We start from the raw sequence: 13,442 nt of genomic DNA, 5'->3' as shown, positions 1-13,442 counted from the left end.
CTTATTCACTTAAATCTAATCCATAGGTAGTTTGTCCTACCCGCCGGGTACTGAACCCAAGTACCCCGCGCAAAGTGCCAACATTTCTACTTCTGAGCTATAATACAGAAAGCCTATTCATGCAATACCCCTTTGAACCAGTAGGTGTCCTACCTGACCACATGGGTCTAATGAAGAGCAGAGAGACCAACTACAGTAGTGTTGGTTATATTGTATTGACAGAATGTTTTATTCAATATAAAACTAAACGTGAGCACCAAGTCTCAGACATATTCCACAGCTCAGTAGCAGTAGCAGTAGATGAGTGGGCTATATGTGTGATGTATTTGGCTTACACCATGCAACACTTAATTAAACTAATGAATTGAATCGATTATTGTTTTAAAAAGCAAAAATAGCCAATCTTCAAGCTCATAAGGTTGCAACAAAAATAAAACATCACACCCGTGTGAACTGAGGGGAACTCGTGTTGATTAGGTGATGTAATAATGGTGATGTAAAACAAACCATGCCAACACAAACATTACATTCTCTTCATTGTTAATGGCATTTAATGTTTGTGTTAGGGACAAGATGTAAATTTTCCCTTCATTGTCAATGGAGTTTTTAAAACAAACCTGCTGGCTAGCGCCCCTCAGAAACATGCTTCTAGATTATTCAACTAATAAAAAATGATAGGCCTAGTGATCCTTGAGAAAATAATCAATATATTTGCAGTCTTAAACTATACCGCAACTGCAAGGCACTGTTGAAAGAATGAACGTGAACATCTTTAGCTACAAAAACTGTAAATATGGAATGACATATGAGAGACTTTGAAATGAATGTATTATTAAATACTGTAGGCCTATGACCACAATTATCTATACCTTACTGTTCTGCATTTTAACATCTATTGTACTGGAAACATACCATTATGGACCTGAAGCACGTCTGGGAAATGATCTTATATTTTACTGCCTACCAACATATTTTGTTTAGTTGAGATTTACAGAATACTTTACTTCTTACATGGAGTATATGACTTGCTCTTGTCTTTTAGAATAATAAAGAAATGCACATTTTGTTTTAGAGACTTTCTTTCTTATTCAGCCAACACTGTTAATACTGTAAGTACATGTGATGTTACTTACATGTGATCATGTACCACGTTTTAAGGACGAGGACATTTCTCTTGACTTAAAAGATCAGAATCCGCATCCATTTCAATTAAGTACGTGTAGTTTTAGGATAATAAGGTGCTTTTCTGATAGTAATCATTGCTATCGAGCAGGGCTGCCCCAAAAGGTAGATTGCGGTCTACCAGTAGATCACTGAGGTTGTGCAGGTAGACCACATGACAACAAAAATATGTAATTTAAATATAAAAAATAACACCCGTGTGAAGTGAGGGGCGCTCTTATCACCATACATCATCATAGGTCATCTCATTCCGGGCCAATCGCAATTTGCGTACTCACTTTTGTCTTCAATGAGATTTACGCCTCAGCGCAAATGATTTCATTTTGCGCTGAGGAAGGCCATTTGGGCCGAAACGTCCACACTGTTGTTGTTTGCTGCTGGGGGGGAACAAAATAAAACTAGAAAGGTCGCAATTTTGAAAAATTGCAGAGTGTGGTTGCCGCGGCGGCTTACATATATACCCCTCCCGCTGATCTCGCCGGCCTGTTACGGTTTCGAGTCACGCCTCAGGTCGCGTGTAAGTAATTCGGAGGGGATTTGACCCCCGAAATGCATGTTTTCCCGACAGGCGGTTACATTTATCGCGTTTGCGGCGCCCCCTGTGGATGAAAATGGAATTGCTTTCGGAACTCGGTCGAACGAACCACCCCGGACATGCGATTCAAATTTCGGATGGATTGGACATTCCGTGCGTGATTTATGGCGTTTTTCGTGATATAGGCCCCTCCTACTAACTTCGGACGACGGTTACGGCCGAACGATCCGCACTACCGAAATTCTGAAGTTGTTTTTTTAATCGGGTGGGTCCAGAGGTCACGTGTGCCGATTTCTGTGACATTTGGACAAAATCTGTAGTGGGGAAAGCAAAAAGTGTGTTTTGGACAAAATTCAAAATGGCGGAAAATCCATCATGGCGGAAAAGGGCGTGGCCTATATAGGGAGATGCGTCATGACCCAAGGAATCCAGGGTAAAATTATTTTTGATTTTACGACCTACGGTTCAAGAGTTATGAGCCAAAAGGTAAAGTGGGCTGTTATAGCGCCACCATGAGGCCGACCTAAAAAAATATATTTTTAATTAATTTTAGTGATAATTAGGAAATATCCCTGAAAGTTTTGTAACTATAGTGCTTACAGTCTCAGAGGGAAAAATACTTGAATGTGTTTTTTTGCATTTCCCCATTCATGTCAATGGGGAAATTTAATTCACTAATAAATTCATATCAAATAAAATATACAACATTTGTCTTCGCACAGTACAAGCGCTCGATTCCCGATTTTTCCGGTCAATTTGACATATGGCTCAAGTGCGTACAGTCAAAACTTCTTGTTGTTGTAGGGCGCCAAACTTTGTCTTACTCCAGTAGTGGAGAGAATAAAGTGTTAGAGATACAAGAGTCTGGTTGCCCCTTTAGGGCAACCACACTAACTAGAAAGGTCGCAATTTTGAAAAATTGCAGAGTGTGGTTGCCGCGGCGGCTCACATATATACCCCTCCCGCTGATTTCGCCGGCCTGCTACGGTTTCGAGTCACGTCTCAGGTCGCGTGTAAGTCATTCGGAGGGGATTCGACCCCCGAAATTCATGTTTTCCCGACAGACGGTTACATTTATCGCGTTTGCGGCGCCCCCTGTGGATGAAAACGGAATTGCTTTCGGAACTCGGTCGAACGAACCACCCCGGACACGCGATTCGAATTCGGGATGGATTGGACATCCCGTTCGTGATTTATGGCGTTTTTCGTGATATAGGCCCCTCCTACTGACTTCGGACGACGGTTACGGCCGAACGACACGCACTATCGAAATTCCGAAGTCGGTTTTTTAATCGGGTGGGTCCAGAGGTCACGTGTGCCGATTTCTGTGACATTTGGACAAAATCTGTAGTGGGAAAAGCAAAAAGTGTGTTTTGGACAAAATTCAAAATGGCGGAAAATCCATCATGGCGGAAAAGGGCGTGGCCTATATGGGGAGATGCGTCATGACCCAAGGAATCCAGGGTAAAAATAATTTTGATTTTACGACCTACGGTTCAAGAGTTATGAGCCAAAAGGTAAAGTGGGATGTTATAGCGCCACCATGAGGCCGACCTAAAAAATATTATTTTTAATTAATTTTAGTGATAATTAGGAAATATCCCTGAAAGTTTTGTAACTATAGTGCTTACAGTCTCAGAGGGAAAAATACTTGAATGTGTTTTTTTGCATTTCCCCATTCATGTCAATGGGGAAATTTAATTCACTAATAAATTCATATCAAATAAAATATACAACATTTCTCTTAGCAAAGTACAAGCACACGATTCCCGATTGGTTTCGAGTCACGTCTCAGGTCGCGTGTAAGTCATTCGGAGGGGATTCGACCCCCGAAATTCATGTTTTCCCGACAGACGGTTACATTTATCGCGTTTGCGGCGCCCCCTGTGGATGAAAACGGAATTGCTTTCGGAACTCGGTCGAACGAACCACCCCGGACACGCGATTCGAATTCGGGATGGATTGGACATCCCGTTCGTGATTTATGGCGTTTTTCGTGATATAGGCCCCTCCTACTGACTTCGGACGACGGTTACGGCCGAACGACACGCACTATCGAAATTCCGAAGTCGGTTTTTTAATCGGGTGGGTCCAGAGGTCACGTGTGCCGATTTCTGTGACATTTGGACAAAATCTGTAGTGGGAAAAGCAAAAAGTGTGTTTTGGACAAAATTCAAAATGGCGGAAAATCCATCATGGCGGAAAAGGGCGTGGCCTATATGGGGAGACGCGTCATGACCCAAGGAATCCAGGGTAAAAATAATTTTGATTTTACGACCTACGGTTCAAGAGTTATGAGCCAAAAGGTAAAGTGGGATGTTATAGCGCCACCATGAGGCCGACCTAAAAAATAATATTTTTAATTAATTTTAGTGATAATTAGGAAATATCCCTGAAAGTTTTGTAACTATAGTGCTTACAGTCTCAGAGGGAAAAATACTTGAATGTGTTTTTTTGCATTTCCCCATTCATGTCAATGGGGAAATTTAATTCACTAATAAATTCATATAAAATAAAATATACAACATTTCTCTTCGCACAGTACAAGCGCTCGATCGCCACCATGAGGCCGACCTAAAAAATATTATTTTTAATTAATTTTAGTGATAATTAGGAAATATCCCTGAAAGTTTTGTAACTATAGTGCTTACAGTCTCAGAGGGAAAAATACTTGAATGTGTTTTTTTGCATTTCCCCATTCATGTCAATGGGGAAATTTAATTCACTAATAAATTCATATCAAATAAAATATACAACATTTCTCTTAGCAAAGTACAAGCACACGATTCCCGATTTTTCCGGTCAATTTGACATATGGCTCAAGTGCGTACAGTCAAAACTTCTTGTTGTTGTAGGGCGGCAAACTTTGTCTTACTCCAGGTGTGGAATAATAATAATAAAGTGTTACAATTACAAGAGTCTGGTTGCCTCTCCAGAGGCAACCACACTAACAAGAATCCTATGGGATACAACGTGAGTGCTGGGTATTCATTTCTATACAGTCTGTATCTTCCAGAACCGTGCACCGTGTAACCGTGTTACATTATAACTAGGGATGTCCCGAATCGATACACTTTATTTGTTTCCGATCCGATCCCGATACCACAATTTCTGTGTTAACCGATATACCGATACCAGATAATAATAAATAATACAAAAAGAAAATAATATCTTATTTTGAAGTCCACCGACCAGGAATAGTGTTTATGGCTATCTAGCTGTATATCTCGTGTTGTGTTTATAGCAGACTCCTCACTCAAATGTGCACTTGCAGTTTGGGCAACTCCAAAGCAAATTCCACATGACCCAACATTTTATTTACCTGCTATAGAGTGTCAACCCCTTATACCCCTGTGTCGGATCGGTGGTTAGACTGGCATATTTGCCGATACCGATTGTAACGAAGTGGTCCTCCGTTACTGATATTTGGCACATTTAAGTATGTATATTTGCACACAAAGGAAGAGTCATGAGTTGAACTGGTTTATTGAGAGTATTGTGAACATGAAAATGTAATATGAGTACTTGAATACTGACTGCTTAATTCTGTTCTGTCTGTTCCAGTGTGTTCGGGAAAAAGAGTCCCCAGGCTACCAGAGCACCATATATTGGTCTGGACTGGACCACAGTGAAATGGCCAGGGGGTGTTTGAGTTATGTATTGCATTGGAGCTGCTAATGATAATGGGATATGTGGTTTATCTTGCAATAGTGGGAATCATTGATATTTACTTACCGGTGTAGGGATATAGATGTATAGGCTCATGTGATGTGGGTTATGTGGGGTTCAGAAGTGTTGCATGTTTAACCAGGTAGTATGGTAGAGTCCGCACTGATTGGTTCAGCTGCCTATAAAAGGCTGCCAGGGAGCACACACCCACTCAGTGTTGGATTCAGTGAGAGGGCATGGTGGAGCTGCACACCAACATGCCCCATTTGTTTGCTACGTGTATCATGCCATTTCCCATGCTTTACAACTTCTTTTGGGAATAAACCATGGTGTGGCTGCCTTTTACATCCTGACTCTGTGCTCATTTCCAGCTGCTTATCGGGCAAACACTACATGGCCTCATTTCATAATGATAACAACATACTTGATACTTCACATAAATATAAATATATATTTATTTTTAATGATTTCACTTCATGGAATATTTTGTGAAACACCACAAATTAAACAATACACTGTAAAATAATTCACACAGATAGTCCAAAAACATAGTAAAGGTGACTTAGAGTTTTTAACCTGTTTTTGACATCCTTTTTAATTCCCCTTATATGAGTAGGAAGTATGAAATATTATCAGAAGTATATCAGAATATATTTGAATACTGGGCCCTGATCATGGTTGGTTAATATAGCCTGGTTGCAATGCAAAAGGCAGATGAAGGCTGGCTATACACGCGCAAAGGCTACATGATCTAATCACCATCCTAATACACCATCATTCAAAATCACCTGTTAAAAACATTCCCATTTAGATTATTTCAAATAAGAAACTCCCCAGCCAATGACTGCATGTATAATGTCCCCCTTTAGAGCACTGTGTGCATCATCAGACACCACACGCATTAATGCTGCCTTTAACTTTCAGTGGATGGCAGGAGTTGATATTTCACGCCTGTATTCCGGACTTTGTACATGACCACTGCACAGATCATGGCGACGGCTGTGAGAAGGCATCCAGCGATGAAGACCAGGTTCAGGTTTAGGTTCTGGTTCAGGCTGGTGGCTGAAGAAATAATTAAAAAAAAGAAAGCACACTGTTTCAGCCTGTAATGACAATCTATAACGAAGTGGTCCTCCGTTACTGATATTTGGCACATTTAAGTATTTATATTTGCATTTTGCACACAAAGGAAGAGTCATGAGTTGAACTGGTTTATTGAGAGTATTGTGAACATGAAAATGTAATATGAGACTGTGTTATGGGTACTTGAATACTGACTGCTTCTGTTCTGTCTGTTCCAGTGTGTTCAGGCAAAAGAGTCCCCAGGTTACCAGAGCGCCATATATTGGTCTGGACTGGACCACAGTGAAATGGCCAGGGGGTGTTTGAGTTATGTATTGGAGCTGCTAATGATATGATAATGGGATATGTGGTTTATCTTGCAATAGTGGGCATAATTGATATTTACTTACCAGTGTAGTGATATAGATTTATAGGCTCATGTGATGTGGGTTAATTATGTGGGGTTCAGAAGTGTTGCATGTTTAACCGGTAATATGGTAGCGTCTGCACTGATTGGTTCAGCTGCCTATAAAAGGCTGCCAGGAAGCACACACCCACTCAGTGTTAGATTCAGTGAGAGGGCATGGTGGAGCTGCACACCAACATGCCCCATTTGTTTGCTGTGTGTATCATGCCATTTCCCATGCTGTACAACTTATTTTGGGAATAAACCATGGTGTGGCTGCCTTTTACATCCTGACTCTGTGCTCATTTCCAGCTAATATCAGGCAAACACTACACAATCTCAAAATGAAAAACATATTTTAAATAGTTTGTGATGCTAAACTATTGTAATGTAGTATTGTATGTACAGCTACATTCAGTATAATAATATACTGAATGTATTATGTACTGTTAAGACACTTTTTGTCCACTAAAAGTCACTAAAATGCCAAAACAGACTTGGACTGAAACACAATACCTTACCAGACAGCCCAAACGAAAGGCAGTGATTCATAAGGCTCAACTTGCATTTTCTGGTTTTTGTTTCTAATAGTGATAGTAGGTGGAGGGACAGATAAGGTAGAAAGAGAGAGAGAGAGGGCATGACATGCAGCTAAGCCAGTCCACACCAATTACTACTTGGAAATGCAACTGTACTTGCAACGATTATGGCACTGGTCTGAAACTGCCTGGTCAGTCCAGACCACTGCAATTTCTTGCAACTGGTTGCAAGTTGCGACTAGATGCATTGGTGTGGACTGGTCTTTTAAGGGCCACATGGAACCTAGGCCGGTTGTGGTAAGGACTTGATAATAAGTACAGTATACCAGGTGCCCCTGGCAGTGCTGGCACACCTCTAATTTGCAGTGTTCTTTGTTGCATCAATTAGAAAGGAGATGATATGATGAAATGCAGTGGGACTCGAAACTGTGGGAATTGCACAAGAACTGGTGGATCAGCTATGCGACTTATACGAGCACACCCTAGTTCATCACAGACTTGAGAAAGGTTTGAGTTATACCTGTGCTCTCAGGTGACCTTCTCAGGCGCAGGGGACCCTGGGAAATGTAGTGTCTTTCCGTTTGAATGACACCCAGCTCCCTCCTCTTTCTAGACTGAGGGGAGTTGATGCATCCCTGAGAGCATCTGGTGTTGGGGTTCCCAGCTTCACACAGGATCACTGAACAGCTGATGTACACCTGAAACATAAATGAGAATAATATTAAACCTTTCCAACATTTCTTTGCGGAAATAAATGTGTCGTCATTTCATAGTTGAATTAAGCATTGATCGATATTACACAGCTACCTGTACCATATTTCGTGTTGACCCTGACAAGGAATTGACACCTACAACACTATAGATCCCTGTTTACCTGATCATACTGTCCTATGAATTTGAAGGCGTCCATTGAGAATTGGAAATGTTTCTCATGGCGTGGTGAAAAGACGTCAACAGTGTGGTCCACAGCACACCTGGTTGAAACCAAAAAAGACAGATTTCAAGTTGGGTATTTGTCATTTATGTATTTCTTAAATAAAAATCACACCTGTGTGAACCAAGTGGTGCAACTCCCCTCTCTCTCTCTCTCTGCTCCGTTAGATTAGCTTTATTATGGATCGCGCATGCGCGCTGCAGGCAGTTGATTTGCGTCCAGCAGGTGGCAGCAATGTCACATACTTCTCTCGTTCCAATTTCACGCATGCACACCACGCATGCTCATTCACGTATGTACACAAACAGGTACACGGACAAAGCTGGATGTAGAAGTGGTTGCACCACTTAAAAATCACACCTGTGTGTGAAGTGAGGGCGCGCTCTTGTCCTCGTGCATAATCTCATTCTGGCCAATCATTAGTCTTTTAATGTTTGTGTTCACAAAACTGCAGGCCATTTATTGTCAATAGAATTTAATGTTTGTGTGAGGACAAGGTTTGTGTTTACACGCTCACTAAGGCCTGACTCACACCCGTGCACAACAGATTGATGTATAGCTGATGCATGAGACTTAATGACTGATGCAAGCTCGCAATGCATTTCCAACGGGAGTCACATGGTTTGACACAACATTTTTGTTGTATGAGGGGGAGGGGGGGCAGTCGAAACACAGCCGAAAGCCGTACAACACAAATGTTGTGTCAAACCATGTGACTCCCATTGGAAATGCATTGGGGCAAGATGTAAACAAACCCTTTGCTTACATCTAGCATGCATCAATGTTGTATGCTAGATCGAAAAGGTGTGAGTCAGGAGCTAAGGCTTCACTCACACCTTTCGATCTAGCATACAACATTGATGCATGCTAGATGCATGCTAGATGTAAACAAAGGGTATGTCAATGCATTTCCAATGGAAGTCACATGGTTTGACACAATATTTTTGTTGTACGGCTTTCGGCTGTGTTTTGACTGCCCCCCTCCCCCTCATACAACAGGGGGGCAGTCGAAACACAGCCGGAAGCCGTGCAACACAAATGTTGTGTCAAACCATGTGACTCCCATTGGAAATGCATTGGGGCAAGATGTAAACAAACCCTTTCATACATCTAGCATGCATCATGCTAGATGTATATGTTGTATGCTTAGATGCGAAGGTGTGAGTCAGGCCTAAAAGCTGGACATATGAGGGGTATAGCGCCCTCAAAAAAGAAAGATGTGTATAAGTGATTCATTCTATGACAATAAATAAGTATTATCTTCACTCACCCGTGTTCTATGATGGAGTAGGTCTGCTGGTAGTTCGGGTTATCGTACGGCGCAGCTCTGCAGGACTCCACAAACAGCTCGGTGTTGTTGACTGAAGACGAGGCCTCTATCTGCATGTAGATCTTGTCCCCTACGTCGTACTCCAGCGGGTAGGAGCGCGGGTCCTTCATTGAGGCGAAACGCTGGCTCTGGAAGAACTCAAACTGGTAGGTGAAGGTGCCGAAGCCTTTCTCCTCGACTCTGACGCTGCTCCTGTGCGCGGTGAAGCTCATGGTCACGTTGCCAGTCTTGGGGTACAGGCATTGGAACTCCACCTCCAGCAGGTGCTTGCGAGTGATCACGGCGTTGTCATCGTCGACGGAGGTGATTGCATTTTTGAAGATGATGTTATTGTCGTCCTCCTGCATGGAAAAAGTTAATATTTTTTTGTATGACAAGCTAACTTGTACTTTAAGTAATGGCAAATATTGAACAGCGCTGTTTAACATTGTTGACAATAATCCAGGAATGAGCTCTTTACCTCAATCTGAGTACCACAGTCACTGAGGGGGACCACAGCGATGATATGAGTACTGTTTTGTTGCCCGTCCACTCTGCAGGCCACGTTGCCTGCTTCGTTAAGTCGTAGATGACCTATGTCTCCCTTGAACGAGGCTTTTTCCACCTCTACCGTCATGGCTGTTTCATTGCAAATCACATTGGCTATCACTGAAATAAATTGGAAATAAACAAATAAATACATTTGTTCTGTTGCACCAATCAACAATACGGTGTATGCTAAAATTGTGGTTACAACCTAGATAATGTTACTGAGGGGCACTATCCCCTCCACTGTCTGGCTTTCAGAATTTTGTTATTTTGTTGGCAGCCAAGTCTATGGATTTTCAATGTTTGTTTAGATCATTTGCGGCCCCTCACTTCACACAAGCGTGATTGTATTTGGTGGATATCAACAAGACTCACCTTGTCTCGGTACCACCTGCACAACAACACACCTCATCTCAGATTGATAGATGCGAGACCTGAAACGAGTGACAATAAACAACAGATGTGTGTTCAAGGTCAAGGTCTGCCCTCTTAGCCAAATGAGTTTTGAGAACGGATTAAACCTGGCGAGAATGATCAGTATAGGCTGCCTCGCGGTCATATAGTTGAAAGATGTAAAATGTCATCAAATTCAATGGTGGTCCGTGGCTCAAATGGATGTGGTTCAAAGGTGGCAGGGAATTAATTAAAGGTATATTCAGTGATTTCACTTAATTCAAATATCACTTATTTTTTTGTTCTCTACTATAGAGTGTGCTGACCATATAAGGAGTTCCTCCCTGTCCCCAGTTAACCCCTGGGGGTCAAAAAACCGTAGGTTTCGTTTTTGACTCTCTATGCTGATTGAACGGAGGCTTAGGTCCCACAGCCAAAAACGAAACCTAAGGTTTTTTGAGTGAAATCACTGAATATACCTTTAAGTCCCCCAGGGGGATCTAGAAACAGAGCCTACAGGTGGATGCAGTGGGACTTGCAAAACTACATGCAGGATCTCTCCTGCTAACGCCGTGTTGAAAGGTGCTATATAAATAAACATTATTAAGTCAAGTCAACTTCCCCTCCCAGAGAATCTGTATAGCCTCGGAATGAACAAATGTGAGAGGCTTACCCATACGATGCCTCAACAACAAAGCAAATGGGGAAGCGTTGTCCCACGTCATCGGGGACGGGAGTCCATCTGATGACGTACTCGTCTCGTGTGGTCTTGTGCTTAGTGACGTTCAACGGTCCACTGAAGACCATATCATAGACTCTGTATAAAGAAAATGAACAGATTTCATCTCGCGCATGCTTAACATTTCTGTCATAAACGCACTTTGGTTCCGGCACCCAATTGTCTTACGTGGAGCGTGTGGCTTGTGCTTTGACTCTGATCTCTGTCTCTTTGTTGACTTCACCTTGGAGTTGCTCTCCGTTCCTGGGTGTTGGATGCAGCAGCCGTGGTAAATATTCTCCCTCCTCACACGACGGAGCTGCTGGATCGACTGCAATTGAAATGAAAATCATTTGTGACCTTCGACAGTAACACGAAAGCTATTACTGACGAGTGAGACGCGCGAAAGCAGGAAGAGAAAGCAGCTCGTAAATTGCAATAACAACAATTAGAATAAATTACGTACTTTAAGGGGTTTTTTTAAGTTTTTTTTTTGTACAATTTTTTAGTGTGCGTATGTGTGCGTGCGTGCGCGTTTATTTTTTATTTATTTTTTGAAGTTTTCTTTAAAGTTTTTTTAAGTTAAGTTTTGTGTGTGTGTGTGTGTGTGTGTGTGTGTGTGTTTTGTGTGTGATACAGCTGCACCCTCTGGTGGTGGGCGGGTGGTGTTACAGCGTGACTCACACAGATAGACAGACATGTTCTGCTAGGTCTCATAGTTAGTGCTCATTGCATTCGCAATGAGGGATAAATTGAGCTGGCATCACTAACCTTTGACCACAATGGAAACTAGCCCCCTGGGCCTTTTTTGTGAGGAGAGGGAACTTTGATATCAAAGACCAGGGGCCAATCATATCACTTTTCTGAGCCTAATTGTTCACAAAATAAAACGCCAGGACACAGAAAGTCCACTGAATGTTCAAAGTTCAGGTTTTGTTGAGGGATGTAATACTGTAGGTACACAATACACAGTAGTCTGACAGGAGTCTGATCGGGAGTCAAGCTGTCAGGGATTACCGGCGTGCCCAGATGGCTACACAGTAGCCGTCCCGAGCCATAAAATATTTGTTTTAAATTCAATCAATCAATCAATGCTAAGCGGTCCAGCGGTTTGTGACATTAGCACGAGACACTGGACTCATCTTTCTGTTTTCCAGCAGCTCTCCTCAACGGCCATGACCCCAGGTGATATTCACCGGGGAACATTCCAATCACGAAAGTCACATTGAAAGGAACAAAGTGTATAACCGTGGCATCAAACTTCTGTTTTCCCACAACGTTATCATCAACCATTAGTATTATACGCATGCATAAGTGTTGAGTTGACTCACCAAGGACAGCGAAATGTAAAGGAAGTTTGCTGAGAGGAGACGAGTTGGCAATCATTGGTCTGGTGGTGGTTGTAGGGGCCGGCGGGGGCCTGACAAACCGTGTGGTTGTTGTAGCTCTGGTTGTGGTGGTGGGTGGTGTAGTGGTTGGAGCAGTGGGTGGGTTGGTAGTTGTTGCAGGGGTGGTTGTACGGGGTGATGTAACTCTGGCTGCGCTGGTGAGTGGTGTAACTCTGGCTGCGCTGGTGAGTGGTGTAACTCTGGCTGCGCTGGTGAGTGGTGTAACTCTGGCTGCGCTGGTGGGTGATGTAACTCTGACTGCGCTGGTGGGTGGTGTAACTCTGACTGCGCTGGTGGGTGATGTAACTCTGACTGCGCTGGTGGGTGGTGTAACTCTGGCTGCGCTGGTGGGTGGTGTAGCTCTGGCTGCGCTGGTGGGTGGTGTAGCTCTGGCTGCGCTGGTGGGTGGTGTAGCTCTGGCTGCGCTGGTGGGTGGTGTAGCTCTAGCTGCGCTGGTGGGTGGTGTAGCTCTGGCTGCGCTGGTGGGTGGTGTAGCTCTGGCTGCGCTGGTGGGTGGTGTGGTGGTTGGAGCAGTGGGTGGGTTGAGAGTTGTCGACGGGGGAGCAGTGGACCTCCTCCACCACCACCCAGTAGTTGGAGGAGCTGTGGTCGTGGTTGAAGGTGGAGCAGTGGTTTGTATCCACCACCAAGGGTGGATCCAATGAGTTGGTGGTGGGGTTGGTGGTGGGCTGGTCACCCAAGGAACCCATGTGGTTGGAACCCAAGGGTTCCAAGCAGTTGTTACGTTGATCGTAACA

General features: G+C 43.2%; 1 protein-coding gene and 1 long non-coding RNA gene across 3 annotated transcripts; both read right to left on the bottom strand.

Annotated features, from left to right (window-relative positions):
- Positions 1–5,822: 5,822 nt before the first annotated feature.
- Positions 5,823–10,717, bottom strand: LOC308315598 (ZP domain-containing protein-like). 2 transcript variants are annotated; one of them, XM_080763662.1, is made up of 6 exons: positions 10,561–10,717; positions 10,118–10,305; positions 9,598–9,998; positions 8,268–8,367; positions 7,915–8,091; positions 5,823–6,452 (listed from the first exon to the last, which is right to left on the bottom strand). In XM_080763662.1, the coding sequence occupies exons 1-6, from the start codon at positions 10,595–10,597 to the stop codon at positions 6,300–6,302; spliced, it is 1,056 nt and encodes a 351-aa protein (XP_080619788.1). In that variant the 5' UTR covers positions 10,598–10,717; the 3' UTR covers positions 5,823–6,299. The 2 variants fall into 2 exon arrangements, with proteins under 2 accessions (XP_080619788.1, XP_080619789.1); XM_080763663.1 differs by having other exon boundaries at positions 5,827–6,448; positions 7,914–8,091.
- Positions 10,718–11,253: 536 nt separating this feature from the next.
- On the bottom strand, positions 11,254–12,818 carry LOC308315630. The gene is made up of 3 exons (XR_013964061.1): positions 12,628–12,818; positions 11,486–11,627; positions 11,254–11,395 (listed from the first exon to the last, which is right to left on the bottom strand). It is a non-coding gene; the product is annotated as an uncharacterized lncRNA (long non-coding RNA).
- Positions 12,819–13,442: the final 624 nt, after the last annotated feature.

The sequence above is a fragment of the Protomyctophum bolini genome, assembly GCF_963924005.1.
Source record: "Protomyctophum bolini genome assembly, chromosome: 1".
Lineage (NCBI taxonomy): Eukaryota > Metazoa > Chordata > Actinopteri > Myctophiformes > Myctophidae > Protomyctophum > Protomyctophum bolini.
The sequence above is the reverse complement of the archived record's forward strand: the minus strand, read 5'-3'. Positions and strand labels throughout refer to the sequence as shown.

Bases quoted from the DNA above. Each gene is read 5' to 3' on its own strand.
- LOC308315598 (XM_080763662.1), bottom strand. From the start codon at position 10,597: ATGAGGTGTGTTGTTGTGCAGGTGGTACCGAGACAAG. The intron at 9,999-10,117 runs GTAAAGAGCTCA...TTTTCCATGCAG, and splicing joins ACTGTGGTACTCAGATTGAG to GAGGACGACAATAACATCAT. The intron at 6,453-7,914 runs GGTATAACTCAA...TTAATTATTTCT, and splicing joins GAAGGTCACCTGAGAGCACA to TCAGCCACCAGCCTGAACCA.